Below are 16,769 nucleotides of genomic sequence, written 5' to 3'. Positions count from 1 at the left end.
AGATGTGCTTTTTGTGCCTGTAAACCTTGTATGTAGCAACATTGTTTCACTTGATTAAAAAAAATTAAGTCCTTAGTAGGCTACCCTTACCATACTCTAACAAAAGCTGGTTCAACAGCAATGCATCTGGTGTCCTTCTTATCCTAACCATCCATTAGCAAAGTAGCCTATCCATTAAAGGTTTCTAAATGTTCTACTCGTGAGGCTTGTGCATTATTCACATAGGTCCTGCAGTGCATATTGCATTCGGTTTGTATCCATCCCCATTTTCAAAGACTGCCTCTTAGCCGGTTACCAAAGACGAGCTCATCTAAACATATCACAAATATATAGTCCTATAACACAATATCAACGGTACGCCTCGGCTATGTCTGCTTATTGAGAACGTGCCTCACACATAATACACTTCACGGGAGCCTAGTATTTTTTTATTCGAGGATATGTGCAATGCTTAAAGGTCTATACTTGTTGGCATGTTGATGTTTATTGTCATGAGTCTTGTCCTGGAGGCATAACTGAGCGATTTCCTCTTAGATAGGCCAGCTATAAAGTCAAAATTGGCTATATTGTAAAAATGTATGAAAACAAATATTTGATTTTTGGTCTTAATTTAAGGTTAGGCATTAGGGTTAGCTGTGTGGTAAAGTTTAGGGTTAAGGTTAGGTTTAAAAATCAGATTTTATGACTTTATGGCTGTGCGCCAATTAACGACCACTCTGTAGAGCTGCCTCCAGAACAAGATTCATGATGAAAAACGTTAACCTGCTACTCGTTAAAACCAATTACAAGAATGTTGACTGTCAACACTCCAAACATATTGAGCTAACACTGGATGTTTATTTTTACTCTTGCTATCACACGTCACTGTAGCCTATGCTATTCAATAAACTGTAGAATCAATCTACAATGGACTAGGATGGGAAATTCCGTTGGCCCCAGCCAAATTGGAGTTGATGACAATGCAAAGACCGTCATTAACCTACAGAACTTGAGACGAACACATGTAGTATTAAGCCATGGAAGGCCTTGATTAGCCAGTGAGTCGTCAAGACCTTGTCACACCTACAACTTGTTTATTAATCAAAATCCAGCCCTTTCCTATTGTGCTCTTAATTCCATCTGTTTCAATAGCAAACATATTTTTGACACACCCCCGGACCTATAGAGCTACCACCAGCCCTTAGATTTACAATGGAGTTAGGTTTGTTAGAATAGAGCCTACGGTCTATAGAATATTACGCGCATGACCTCTTTCGACATGAGCCTTTCCCAGTCAGGAACATGGCCGAGTCCTCAGATAACCTTACATACATTGATTAATGTTCCTCAATCATGATATGGTAATTGATGAAGGTCCTTGGATAAACTTACAAGCGTTCAGTATTGATTGATGTTATGGTAAAAATAAATAAGGTTTATTATCACTGTCACGACTTCCGCCGAAGTCGGCTCCTCTCCTTGTTCGGCAGTCGACGTCACCGTCTTTCTAGCCATAGCCACTCCATTTTTCATTTATCCATTTGTATTGTCTTGTTTTGCACAGTTGGTTTAGATTCCCCAATTACACTGAATGTATTTATTCCTCTGTCCCCCCTCACGTCTTTGTGTGATATTGTTTGTGTGTTACGTGTTTTTGTAACGCGCCAGGCTGGCGTTCGTTATTTCCGTGTTATTTCACGAAGCTTGATTGTACTGTTAAACATTCATGTTTTGTGACCGTTTTTGCGCGCTTTACACTTTGCCTTGTTGGCTGGAGGTTTTTGACACAGCTGCATCCGTCTAATCTTCCTCCTGAGGATATAAAGTGTGCGCCTGTTCACAATTCTCTGCTCTCCTGCACCCGACTTCACCACCAGTACGCACAAGCCTGACAATAAATCTTGATGCAGAAATCTCACTCAGAAATCCAGATGCTTTAAACATTACCTTTAGCACATAAATGCGTTTACTGAATCAGAAAACGTGTAGTGTAGTTTGTGATCATAATGTAATGTTTTTCTATGCGATGCTGGTGCCAGTTGACAATGTCATACTCCTGTCAAGGTATTTACCACTGCCACGGCCACTTCCCCGGTTTCTTTCTGTTTATTTTCTGCAGACCAAACAAAACAGACACTGTCTGGTCCAGACCTGACACATACTGTATATGTGGCATTGTTTCAAAGCCAGTCCACCAGAACCAATGCAGACTGAGTGAGTATAGGAAGTATTACAAATTGCATACAATATGCTGCTCAGTGTCGTATGTGCTACCTGATTGAGCTGTTAAGCAATCTGTGAAATTGAGGTCGGGGCGACACTGCATCTGGTAGAGACTTCTAACCCAGAGATATATTATATCCAATATACCATAGCTTACAGTATACAGTACGTTGGGGAAAACAGTATATCTAATATCTGTTTAAAATATGTCTATGTTATTTGATAGACTGCTTGGTATTCAATATGACCGGAGTGCAAGGGCATTTGATCATTCTAAACAGAGTGGGTTAAAAACCCCCACCACAGTGAAACTGATCTGCAATGCCACCCGGTGCTCACTAGCAGCGCCCACATCCGTGAGACTGTACATGTTTTCTTAGCATCACCACACACTACCCCCCCCCCCAGAATAACGCTAAGCTTAGGGGTGAGCTTTCATTGCTGTAGCATTGTAGATTGTGAGGAAGCGAGATGTAGGCCCAGACTGGGCTTTGCTGGCTCTGCTCTCTCAATTGCCCCATATATCTTCCCTATTAGCCCTGGAGCATAAAACTGCTGTTGGTTCAGGATGTGGCACCATGGTGCGGTGTGGTTTATCTCCTCTTCACGCGTTCTCCCTACTCTCACTTTGGCCAAGGATTAGTTTCTACCACAATCACGCAATAACCGCTCTTCTACCTCACACATATAAATAAAGGAGCAGGTCAAAGACGAGGCCTTGTTCGAAGTAAGACACCTTGCGGGAGTGTAGACTGAATAATGCATCAAAACCTTTGTTCCAGGTCTGAAAAACAGCAACCCTTTCTGTTTTATATATTTATAATAGCCTAAACGTGGGCAGATTATAATTTATTTTTAACAAAAATTATGTACCTACATCCTTAGAGCTTTGATAGGGGTCAATACTGAGAGGCAAGGGAAACGGACAGTATGTCAGTACCATCTTTGAAACAGTCTTTTAAAGTGTGAAAAAAGTTACATTTTAATATCTCAAGAGCTGTCCCTGTGATGAAAGTAATGTGTTTACACAATCACAAAATCCCTCCAACAACTCCCTTTTGAAGTGGATTTTGTAATGGCGGAAATAGTAAGTAGCAAAACGTCATAAAATGATTGAGTTTCCCTATTAAGTCAAAGCTTAACTTAAAATGTAAATCATAATAGATGTAATTTATAGCACACTGAGGGGAGCCAGGGAGCATGAACCAACACAAATAGTGGCTGCTAGCGCCTCAGACAGGATGACTGTTTGGCCTGGCCTCTGTCTCCACACTCACTTGACATAACTTAGAAATATGGCTCCTCGGAGAATAACACGACTACTAGGCCTACGGGGTGAGGACGTGGTAAGTTAAAGGCTCAGTAGACTCTGGAGAAAACACTATGAATGTTATTAGTTGTGCTTGGGCAGTAATAAAATAACAATATATCACATAAAACAGTCTGATACTATCAATGGCTTTAGGGTTCTGTGTTTTCCCATTTAAACCATAACAGGCTATTATGCACATTGCACATTATCAGATTGCAGATATCAACATTAATACTGAACAATTGATTTCTTACAATACAACGCATTTTGTAACATGTATGATTTTATTGCCAGAAATCTAATATGCTTGTAATGTTCCTGTAGATTTGAGACTGGGGTTGACACAATGGGTCAGCTGAATAACCGTGTGGGCGGGTACAATATCATCTGCTTTTACTCAGGAGTCAAAAAGGCCTGTCTCTACTACTCTGAAGGTCAAGGCTTCACATCCCTGCATTTCCCGATTTGTTTACATACAATTGACTGGAACTGCATCAGGCGTGACTGCTTGAATAGAAAGAAGGGAAGAATTAAAGGAAGCTGTGTGATCTTGTGGTTAGGAGTCAGGTGAGGTTGGAGCATGCTGAGAGAGAAGGGCGACTAGGAGGAGAGATGTGCCCCGTTCATTCTGTGGTAGATAAGAATCTGACCCCTACATCTGGGTACATGTCAGCTCCTGTGAGCATCACACCAACCAGTGTTTAACCCCATGCGTCCCAGAAGAGAGAAACTGATGACTCTCGAACAGGTCATGAAAGATTAGACCACTGGCATTTATTGCTGGCATTTATTGCTTAACTTTTTCTCTCATTTACTCATAATTACTCCAATTTACTCTGCATAATTGGGTCATTCTGCAAAAAGTGTGTTTTTTGCATCCCTTTGATATTTTAAGTAGAAATTGTGCACCAATATTGAATTTTAAAAGCCTGATATATTAAATGAAGTGCCCTTTAATATAGACACATGTGCTGTAGAATTCAATGGAACAGATTTTTTTTTATATGAATAAAGGGCTTGCTAAATAAAGAGCCAAAATTCTGCATTTTGACATGTCCCCAACCCTGTGCCCACTTCTAGGTACAGTTGCAAAAATCCAGGGGCCTCATTTATCAATCATGCGTAGGCACAAATCTGTATGTAAACCAAGTGTGGGATCATTTCCACGCAAAGTGTGAGATTTATCAATGTGAACACTTGCTTGAGAGTGTGCGTAAATCTAACCACACAATTGTACGCACAGTGCCAAGTGGTGGAATATGGGAACTGCTTGTCAATCTTAGAATGGGGAAAATATATGTTGAAAATGTATGAAATTGTGAGTAATAATTAAATCATTTTTTGATTGAATTGTATTTTCAGTATGAATTCATGCATATCTTGATAGGCTATATATCATTTGACCACATCAATGCATTTGTTACGATAATAATCCATATAAAGTACAGTAAACTTAGAGGCACGTGTGAAAGTAAAACCATTTTAGAAATACTATAAAAGACTGAGATAATGGGAAATGGAATGAGAGATGGCTGATCTTGCTCTGTTGGAAGATTTGGCACAAGCTGCACTTCTCAGAAAGCACATTTTTGCAAACCAATCTTATAGGATCTTTACGAGAATTGAAGACCTACTTTAGAAAGGTAAACACATGCCATTCCGATACAAAGTGCTATCCACCCATGGGGTTTTGGGCACTTTTCAGTGGGAGCTTGCCGATCAGCATCTCACATCCCTCGATGGGCCAATGTTTTGGATGCAATCATCAGCAAAACGAACTGTAACATGACATGTCTAGACACCGTCGCACAACACGTTGAAGTCAAGAAGGATTTATTTGTCGTTAATGAGTTCCCAAATACGAACGGAGCAACAGACAGCACCCACATCGCACAAAAGCACCATCCCAAAACATGTTCTACTATGTAAACAGAAAACTCTTATTGTGCAGGTGATGTGATGCGCAAAAAACACTGCTGAATGTGGTGGCCAGGTGGAACGCACGACTCGTTCATTTCGCAGAACAGCAATGTTGGCCAGTACGCCAATGTGATGGACCTGTTGAGGATGGATGGCATATTGGTGCGTGCTGCCTACTCATCTGAAGTATATTTGCCATTGCTAAAGCAACTTGAAATGTCCTAATGGTCCTGTCTTTGTAGCCATGTTGTTGTTGTTTTTTTACTGTCAAACCACAACTGACTGAGCCAAATAAAACCCTTTGGTTGTACTCAATTTCTGACACTAGCATCTCTATTTCAGTCCCGTAAACATTTGACATAGAATTTCATGGTATGGCATTGTATATTCCACACAGGCTTTAAAGATATGATTTTGAGCATATATGGTTAAATAGGGGTGTTTCGAAATGCTAGTAGCCAGGGGTGTAAAGTACTTAATTAAGAATCTACCCCTTTTTAAAAATATGTTTTGCCTAAAATGACATACCCAAATCTAACTGCCAGGCCCTGAAGCAAGGATATGCATATTCTTGATTCTTGATACCATTTCAAAGGAAACACTTTGACGTTTGTGAAAATGTGAAAGGAATGTAGGAGAATATAACACATTAGATCTGGTAAAAGATAATACAAAGATAAAAACATCCTTTTTTGTACCATCATCTTTGAACTGCAAGTAAAGGCCATAATGTATTATTCCATCCTAGATGCAATTTAGATTTTGGCCACTAGATGTCAGCAGTGTATGTGCAACATTTTAGAATGATCCAAAGAACCATTACATGTCTGTTTAAAATGGTGTCTAGACTGCCCAAATGTGCCTAATTGGTTTATTAATAACTTTAAGTTCAAAACTGTGCACTCTGCTCAAACAATAGCATGGTATTATTTCACTCTAATAGCTACTCTAAATTGGACAGTGCAGTTAGATTAACAAGAATGTAAGCTTTCTGCCAATATCAGATATGTCTATGTCCTGGGAAGTGTTCTTGTTACTTACAAGCTCATGCTAATCGTATTAGCCTACGTTAGCTCAACCGTTCCATGGGTGGGACACCGATCTGTAGAGATCCTTAAGATTAAGTAGAAATACTTGAAAGTACTACTTAAGTAGCTTTTTGGGGTCTGTTCATTACTTCACTAATTATATTTGACAACTTTACCACTACATTCTTAATGAAAATCATGTACTTTTTACCCTATACATTTTCCCTGACACCCAGAAGTACTCATTGCATTTTGCATGCTTAGCAGGACAATAAAATGGTCCAATTCACACACTTATCATGAGAACATCCCTGGTCATCCATAATATCTCTGATCTGGCGGACTTAATAAACACAAATGCTTAGTTTGTAAATTATGTCAGAGTGTTGGAGTGTGCTGCTAGCAATCCGTAAATTAAAAAAACAAGTCAATTGTCCCATCTGGTTTGCTTAATATAAGGAATTTGATGTGATTTACACTTTTACTTTTGATACTTAAGTATATTTAAAAGCAAATACTTTTAGACTTACTGAAGTAGTATTTTACTGTGCAAATGTTCTATTATGGTATCTTTACTTTTACTCAAGTATGAGAATTGGGTACTTTTTCCAACCACTGCTAGTAGCCAAGGTCATGCATGAGCACTACGGCTGAAAACAATTTATATTTTTATCAATGGTTATATCCTACCGGTGTGCGTATGACACTCGTAGGATTGTTAGATAAATCACACCTTTTCTATGTGTACAAATATTCTAAATTAAGTAGAATTTTAGAATGGTTTTCATTCAACAATGACAAATAAGGCTTTCAATAAATTCCCTGGTTTTGCACGAAAACCCAGTTGGAGGGTTCCCAGAATCAGAGTTTCTGGAATTTTGCAACCCTACTTCTAGGGAGATTTGAACCCACTTAATCAAAAACATTTCAGAGTTTCAACATGATTGTAAAGCCCTAGTTATTTTGGTGCTTGACCCAATTCATTTCTGAAGATTATTTATTTCATTTGATTAGTGTTCAATTATGTCTGTCCCTCATTTTAAGCTGAACTCTGTTACTATACGTCAACTGAACTCTCGTTTTAAAATGGTGAAACTATTCCTTAAAATTTTTTTTTTTAAAGAAAAACATATGATAGTCTAATCATAGTGTCAAATTAGGTAAGCTGGTTCTAGTCTTTTTGGACATTTTTGGCCTGGTGTTTTGTGGTGGAGCATAGCATGGGTTGAGCATATCAGGTCAACCCTGTTACCCATAGATTGACAGGTTAGAAATCTTTTATAAATTTGATATTTTTTTGTGAAGTTGCATTCAATTGCCAGTCCCTATTGCACACAACAAGCCATTCCCCCCGTCACGAGGGGATTTATGGTTGATTTAAGATGAAATCGTCAACCCTGTTACGGTCAACCCTGTTACGGTCAACCCTGTTACTTTATTTGGCACTTAATAGGCATTTACTATAGTACAGTTTTTTATTTAACCTCTTGAGATGGCAAAATTAGTTTTTTATGAAGTAAAACATATGACAGAATGTAAAAATTAGATGAAATCAAAAGTTACGTACTTCCAAGTTACACTTCTCAAAAGGCATCGAATTGGTGGAACGACCCAATTACCTGCAAAAGACAGAAGGTAATTATGAGTTAACGTGCTTATTTTCCCATTTCATTAGTTTGTTCCCATTTGGAATTCATCACTTAGTCCTGTAATCTTTTTTGATACGTTTATTTCTCCACCGCTGATGTTCAGTTGAGTACATCATTGCGGACTGTGCTGTGCTCACTCATGCTGTTCAATTCCATTTTACTGCATACAGCACCAGAGGTAATCATCTAGAACAAAATCCCAAACTTGACCTTTCTTCCCATTAGGTGTGGTAATTAGTGTTATTACAAAAGCTGTGGTGGTGCAGTCAGCAGCAAATTCCACCCAATTTGTGTAAATTGTGCAACAACTTTCAGTGTTCCTCCAGTATCTCTACCTGGCACCCTGCGTAGTATACAACTAGAGCCTGGATCTTGCCCCCTTGACAGCACTTAATAAATTCCAAGCAAGACTTTAGCACTATCACCCATCTGTTTTATTAACATCTGGGTAAAGGTGTTTGGGGAGTTACCAGGAATCAGGTGCAATGTGTCCAAACCTGGCTGCCAAGATGGATAAAATGTATATAGTTGACATGGCGCCCTAGTGGAAGCCTAAGCACAGAGCTCCTGTAAATGTGTACATATTTTTAAGTGTTTTTAATGGTTTTGTTTTTAAATCAGCTCTTGTTTTTTTTTATAACATTTCATTTTTAATGCACATATCTGGCATTTTGGAGCCACTGATTTGCAGATTGACTGGCAGGTTAACACTTTTTTGGCTTGGCTATCTAGCTTTTGTTTGAAAAACACATGGAAACAATACCATCTTTGTTTCATCTGGCTGCCAATTTGATCTTTTGAGAACATCATTTGAGGAGTGGCCTGAAGCGTAAGAGAAATGTGAGACAGAGGAATCCAGCAGTGCTGAAGCAGAGGGCTCATAGAGAGGGCGACTGGCCACTATTCTGAACTTCGTGTGGTGAGCTTTCTGGCGCCCAGAGCTGCTGAGGCATCAACCAAGTAGGTGCTACACAGAGTGGAGAGAGAAGTCCAGGGGCTATAAGACGATACAAGATCATCAGCAGACTCCATCACCATCATCTACCATCCTCTGTCTAGCTCCCTTTGCTTAAGCCATGAATTGACCCCCTCCACCTTCAGAGGATGTAGCTTTCAAAGACTTGGCCTCTATTGGTTGACCTGTCATGATATATTGCTTGCTTGTTTTTTTGCTCTTGAAGCGCTTTCAGATTCTATGAAAATCGCTATAGATGTAATATAAAATAATATATATTATTATTATTTATTTACTATCTATATATATATATATATATATATATATATATATATATATATATATATATATATATATAAACAATGCATCCTTCACTTTAGTCAAAGATTAGAGTGAAGGATGCATTAATAGAGTCTGTCTGGGTGCAGGGCCCTACAGACTGAAGACAGGATGAGATGGTAAATAGGGCCTGTGTTTTAAACTCATTCTGCTGCGTTTGATAATCACTGATTAGCCTGGGTTCCTTCCACTTAACTCATTCTCCCAGGTCTATAGCTGCCTCACCTCACGACTCGCCACAGCTTCCCCGACCAACAGACAGCCGAGCATAATTCACTCCTCTGTTAATCAACTAGATTAACCTGCTGACAGCTCCACCAGCTAAACCAGAATTTATGTTCATCCAGAGTTTCCAAGCAGAAGACAAAGATTTTTTGCAGGGACATTGTGTAGATTATTTCATGGTAATTTATATTTTTCAATCTGGAGATACTTTCAACATGTTCTGTTTACAGAACAGACTCCAGTGGTGAAGGAGAACGTTGTTAAACTAAAAACGTATATGCTTTCAATTAAGGTCTGTTAGTACGGACAGCCTGTCAGCACTCTTTACTGCGGCCCCCAAGTTGGTAAAATATATATTTGCATTTTAAAACACTTAACTTAGAAATTCAATATCTACTTTAATGGTACATGAACATACATTTACCCATAACCGAGTTCTGAAATAACTTCATACAAAAACACAATCTTACACACTCGAGGTAGCCCTTTACACTGTACACGTATAAAGGTTGAAAATGGCAGATTTGGGTACAGAAAAAAAATCAGCTAAATTGGGACGCAGTGGCTGTACAGTAACTTGCTATGAATTAAGTCAGACCTCTGGCTCTGCACTTCACAACACTGTACGGGTTTAGACTTACTGCCCGTTATGAACTTGAGCACCTCACGCGATGTCACGGCCCTCGTCGTAATGAGGACCGGACCAAAACGCAGCGTGGTAAGCGTTCATGATTCTTTATTAACCAAAACACTTGAACAAAATAACACCGTGAAAAAATCTAAACAGTTCTGTAAGGTGCATGACCTATACAGAAAACAACTACCCACAAAACACAAGTGGGAAAAAGGCTGCCTAAGTATGATTCCCAATCAGAGACAACGATAGACAGCTGCCTCTAATTGGGAACAAAGAAATAGAAAACATAGAAATAACAAAACTAGAATGCCCACTCTAGTCACACCCTGGCCTAACCAAAATAGAGAATAAAAGCCTCTCTATGGCCAGGGCGTGACAAGAAGTTTCCCCCCATCCCTCCCTCTAACTGGGCAACCGTAGAACATTTTTGTTGTTTGAGTGAAGGAAATACTGTAAATGAAGAAGACTCTTTCTATTTTGAAAGATGAGATTGTTGATGGTTATAATAAATACCACTTTGAAGTCATTCAAGCATGCCAAACACCCGTGCTTCCAAATGTGCACTTCACATATCCATGTCATAAAACTCATGTCGTATAGTGTCCAAATTTATGATCACAATGTTTGATGTACAGTTACAAGGTGACATGGCGTCAACCCCTGCGTTGTTCTGAACAGAATGAGCCTGTTTGTCTAATGTGGAGAAAATTAGCTGTGGCACACGTACCTGAATGTGCTCATGACTCCTTTCTGTGCGCACCAAAATTGCTATCTGTTTCCCTGAATTGCATTGTGAAAGCCTAACACTACTGTCATATTTTATAGCTTAGCTAGTCATGTTGGCAATATAACACGCTTTCAAATGATGCCCACCCGACCCATATTGCGATTTAGAATGGAGTGTTTTTGGATTGTGTAAACAGTACTTGTGGCAGGGTTGTGTTCCAAAAAAAACAACTACAAGTGTGCTTGCTCTAGTTTCTCAAGGGCACAGATAGGAGAGCAAAGAAAAAACACCTTATAGTTGAAGACTCTTCTTTGAGTTATAAAAGTGCATTGAAATGACCTTGGAACTGTGCACACTTTGGAAAGGTGTGTGGCCACTTCAAAACACAAGTTAGTCCTCTCACTCAAACCCGTTTTAAATGTTTTGTCTTATGTTACACCTACCCCACATTTTCCAGGAATATTGTTATCACGTTGCTGAATTTATCCAGAGTATTTTCAGATTCCATTATCAAGAATGCAGTGAAATGTACCAGAAGTGGAGTGGCCACAAAAATTATTTGGGCCCGTAGTTTTTCCTGATCTACTAACCTAACCAGGTAAAACTCCAGACCTTATACGGTATGAAGTCATTAATCTGATTCGGTTGTAAAAAGATTTAATATGGGCTATGATGGGACCAGAGTGTTCCCAATCAGGTCACATGGTGTTAAAAAATGGGGGTTTCATATGCACAGACACAGACAAAGCAACATGATTGGACAATAAAACCCAAAGGGCTGAGCTTGCTCTATGCAGGTTTGCATCTTGTGCAACTATAGGCCTAATAATAAACTAACTCACAGTCTATGTCAGCTATTGTGCTTATTGATTAATTCCAGTTAATAATTTTTAATAAAAAAAAAGTCTAGGTAGCCTAATTAGCCCAAGTTTGATTTTTACTCACAAATTTCAGAAATTACAGCCTAAAAATGGACAGAGAGATAGGACTATATGTTCATCTTATCATATTTCTCCAATACCTATCTTGTTTGCAATGAAACTGTCCCTGTTTGCAAATAATTCAATCTGAAACGTCATTAGGAATCTGAACATTGTACATTCAAAAGTTAGGCCTACCTTTCCACCCCAGACAGAGAAGGTCTACCGACACAGAAAAAGGTATGATTTAATTTAAGTATATTAACATAATACAAAAATCCACATCAAAATCTGTCAGTTTAAGCCAACAATAAAAACCAATCCACCACATCCACCTACAGTGCCTTCAGAAAGTATTCACACCCCTTGACCTTTTCAACATTTGGTTATGTTACAGCCTGAATTGAAAATGTATTAAATTGAAACGGTGTGTCACTGGCTTACACACAATACCCAATAATGTCAAAGTGGAATTCTGTTTTTAGAATTTTTACAAATTAATTAAAAATGAAAAGCTGAAATGTCTTGAGTCAATAAGTATCCAACCGCTGTGTTATGTCAAGCCTAAATAAGTTCAGGAGTAAAAAATGTGCCTAACAAGTCACATAATTAGTTGCATGGACTAACTCTGTGTGCAATAGTAGTTTAACACAATTTTTTTATGACTACCTTATCTCTCTACCACACTCATACAATTATCTGTAAGGTCCTTCAGTCAAGCAGTTAATTCCAAACACAGATTCAACCACATAGATCTGGGAGATTTTCCAACGCCTCGCAAAGAAGGGCATCTAAAAAGCAGATATTTAATATCCCTTTGAGCATGTTGAAGTTATTAATTACACTTGGATGGTGTATCAATACACCCAGTTACATCAAAGACTAAAGCCGTCCTTTAACTCAGTTGCCGGAGAGGAGGGAAACCGCTCAGGGATTTCACCATGAGGCCAATGTTGACTTTAAAATAGTTATAGAGTTTAATGGCTGTGATAGGAGAAAACTGAGGATGGATTAACAACATTGTAGTTACTCCACAATACTAACCTAAGAGTAAAAAGAAGGAAGCCTGTACAGAATAAATATAATCCAAAACATAAATCCTGTTTCCAACATGGCAAGAAATGTTATCCTGAATACAAAGTGTTATGTTTGGGGCAAATCCAATACAACACATTACTGAGTACCACTCTCCATATTTTGAAGCATAGTGGTGGCTGGATCTTGTTTTGGGTATGCCTGTAATTGTCAAGAACTGGGGAGTTTTTCAAGATAAAAAGGAAACGGAATGGAGCTAAGCACAGTCAAAATCAAAATCCTATAGGAAAACCTGGTTCAGTCTGCTTTCCACCAGACACTGGGAGATGAATGCAACTTTCAGCAGGAGAATAACTTAAAATACAAGGTCAAGTCTACACAGGAGTTGCTTACCACAAAGACAGGGAATGTTCCTGAGTGTCCGAGCTACAGTTTTGACTTAAATCTGCTTGAAAATATATGGAAAGACTTGAAAATGGTTGTCTAGCAATGAAGAATTCTAAAAAGAATAAATTGTGCAAATATTGTACAATCCAGGTGTGGAAAGCTCTAAGAGACTTACCCAGAAAGACACACAGCTGTAATCACTGCAAAAGGTTATTCTAACATGTATTGACTCAGGGGTGTGAATACTAATGTAAATTGATATTTTTGTATAAAATACATTTGCAAAAATGTCTAAAAACATGTCTTCACTTTGACATACGAAACTGACATAGTCACTCTATGGAAATGGGAGACGCTCACAAACACGATGGTGTTGTCCGTTTTGCTTTAGGACCCCCACAAGTGTCACAGGACTACAAACTATTATGACCCCACTGTGGAAAGGGGAGACTCTCACGAACACAATGGCGATTTGCTCTACGAAGGTAACCCATACAAATTAATGGAAGTATACAGGTACAGTAGTTTTGTGCCTACAAAAATATGGGGTTAAATAGTCCAAAAAAATCTAAAATATTTTCTGAGCTTTCTTATATCTCTTAGATATAGGACAGACACTTCAAAACCTTTTTCCTTATCATACATTTTTGGACTGTCTTTTTTCCCATTTATGAATGTTTTTTTCAAATGTGTTTCTATGGGCTATGGTAGTAAAGGACAAATTCAATATTAGATCAAATAATTTGTAAATATATATATTTTTTTATAGCTAAAGGGGTCCTACAATTCCAAATCAAATAGCTAAATGATTCATGGTATGATCAATTCCATATGTTACCCTAGCTTAAACCCCGTCTGGGTTTAAACATATTTTATTGTACAGAAAGTGAAAAGCTTAATCAATTGATAATGATAGAATTAGATTACTTCATTTTTTGTCTGCTAGGCTATAGTATGTCAAAGAAACGAAACAATGATATTCCCATATGCATCTGAGTCATGTCTTTCCAGGGGATTTTACAGCTTGTTTCTAGCAAAGCATCACTGACCAAAGCACTGTTATAGATCACTTGATATAATCGGACACGTTTTATTTTGTTCAAAATCTTAAGCTAACAAGACCTGTGGTTTTTGCAATTGTCTTTAATAAAAAGGTGAGTCTTGGTTTTAACTTAACAGCCCTTCACAGAGGTAGGCTATTTAAAGAGTGCATGGTGGGTAGAGGAATTGACCGACAAATCTATGGATATAGCAGCCTATAGCCTAATTTTGTCTGTCAAACAGGTAGGCCTAAACCTCTTATTACTTAAATAGGAAGAAATAGGCTCCAACACAAAGCCCTCGTTGAGACATATTACCATTTCATCAGTTACAAATTACATGACCCTACCCAGGACTAGATTTAAAAATACTAAACCCTCCCTTTGACTGAAATTGAAAAAGCACAATTTTTCCTCCGGGTAACCATTCTGTACATTCCGATCCGTCCCTAAGCTAAATCAAAAGTGGTTTGGCGCTGCCACACCTGGTTGAAAAGTGCTGTGGCAAATGCCGCCTCGCCACACGTTTTCCGGCGGCCCTGAAAAGTACAGTCAATGTAAAATGCACATCAAATCAACAGTCTAATATTTTGGATTCAGTCTTGTGTCAGGTGAACTGTTGTGTCCTCATCTTTGGTCGAGTCATTTTTCCCCATCATCTCCAAACTGTTTCATTTCAATTGCTACAATGTTTATGCATAGGTATTTCAGATTTCTTCTGTAAGAAACGTTTCAATTCAGCCCTATCATATAAGTCATTTCCCACGAGTGTAAGGGGTTAATACATGTCACAGATTGATGTTTTTTGTTGTTGTTGTTAATGTTCCGCCCTTTTGCCAGTTCAAATAGTTGGTGTCACAGGGCCCAGTACTTTGCTCTGTTTCTTAACAACTTAATTCTAGTGGTATTGCTATGGCAAACAAAAGGGTTGTCAGGAGTGAATGTTTTTCAAACATGCAACCTTGAACACGCAACCTTCCTGTAGAAGAATTACTTGGTATTTGTGTTAGGTCTAGATCCCAGTGTAAACTGTATTTTACAACAGCACAAAAGAAAACGATTGAATTCTTAACTGACCACATCAGAGGTCCATTCGCCTGACAGATGGAAGTAGCTGCAAGATGATGACACAGACATATGTGTTTTTGAACTCTGCAACTGTATCTCCTGTACCCTCCATTCTCCAAAGGGAAACACATCCAAATGTCACTAACAAACCATGCATAAAGCACAGAGTTAATGCAAACCATGCCATGCTAACTAGTTCCCACTAATTTGAATAATTCGAACAATTAATCCCCCATCTATTAAACATAATTGTTATTCCTTATTTGCTTTGCTTTATGAAGTTTGTAGAAATATTAAGGAAGCAGTTTGTCTTCATTATGCCGGTTAACATACCTACTCCGCCCTTTTCCTGTTGATTTAATATAATCGCTCAGCTATAGTAATAACATTCATCTAACTGTGGCAACAAAATAAACACAATCAAATGTGAAAAGTTGGGAACATTAGTTTTCCTGCAATAGCGTCTGAATCAGTACATCGTGTAATTAGAGTCTCTTGTTTTGTAATATTTATGTCTGGGAAAAGCGGTTAAGGACTAAATGATCAAACCAAATTTGATTTGTCACATGCACAGAATACAACAGGTGCAGACCTTACCCTGAAATAGTTACTTACAAGCCCTTAACCAACAATGGCTGTGGCTATGTTTATGGCCATCATTTACCTGTCTAATGACCCAGAGTAGTGATCTGGGAGAGGAGAGCTGGGCATCAGTGATTCATTGGTAGTAATATTATACACATTAATCATGACGCCTTATTTTCTTGACTCTCCCAATCATTCTACTCCAGCAACACAAGAAGATAGAGATTCCCTTAAGAGAGAGTGCTTCAATGGAGAGGTGGAATGTAGCCAACTTGACTGTATCTTCAGAAGAACTAGCTGCTTGTCTGAGATATGCGCTAGCTGGGACTGAGCGGGGACTGCTGGTCATAGGGTAAATGAAGTAATAAAAAAAGAGAACATCCTGTCATGCAATGGTTTAGTAGTGACCCTCTGCATTATAGCCATGTATTGCAACACGCATCAGGCCAAATCTCTAGAAGAAGCCAAGGGGATAAACAGAACATGCTTAGTTTGGACGGAGCCTTACTTGTTTCCCATTATAGTCTGAGAATTCGAAAGTTAGACAGTTGGGTGGATGAATGACTGAAATGTAATAACACAGGAGATAAATGTACTACTAAAGCAACTTGACAGAGACTGACTGTAAGTCTCTAACTCACCAAGTCTAACGGGAAAGCAAACAGTCTATTGTACAGTAGATGGTAATCTGTGTAAAGTAATAAAGTCAAGTGTCACTCAGGTCCTGGAACATGGTGGGA

General features: G+C 38.5%; 1 protein-coding gene across 1 annotated transcript in view; it reads right to left on the bottom strand.

The window, feature by feature from the left end:
- Nucleotides 1–7,858: 7,858 nt before the first annotated feature.
- LOC110488581 (5-hydroxytryptamine receptor 4) overlaps nt 7,859–16,769 on the bottom strand; it is a 105,865-nt gene continuing 96,954 nt past the window's right edge. Inside the window, exon 7 of the mRNA XM_021560849.3 lies at nt 7,859–8,081. Within this exon, the coding sequence (XP_021416524.2) occupies nt 8,078–8,081 (4 nt within the window). The 3' untranslated portion in view covers nt 7,859–8,077. The remainder of the gene's footprint in view (nt 8,082–16,769) is intronic.

Source organism: Oncorhynchus mykiss, chromosome 14 (genome assembly GCF_057628025.1).
Source record: "Oncorhynchus mykiss isolate SJ-2025 chromosome 14, ASM5762802v1, whole genome shotgun sequence".
Classification (NCBI taxonomy): domain Eukaryota; kingdom Metazoa; phylum Chordata; class Actinopteri; order Salmoniformes; family Salmonidae; genus Oncorhynchus; species Oncorhynchus mykiss.
The sequence above is the reverse complement of the archived record's forward strand: the minus strand, read 5'-3'. Positions and strand labels throughout refer to the sequence as shown.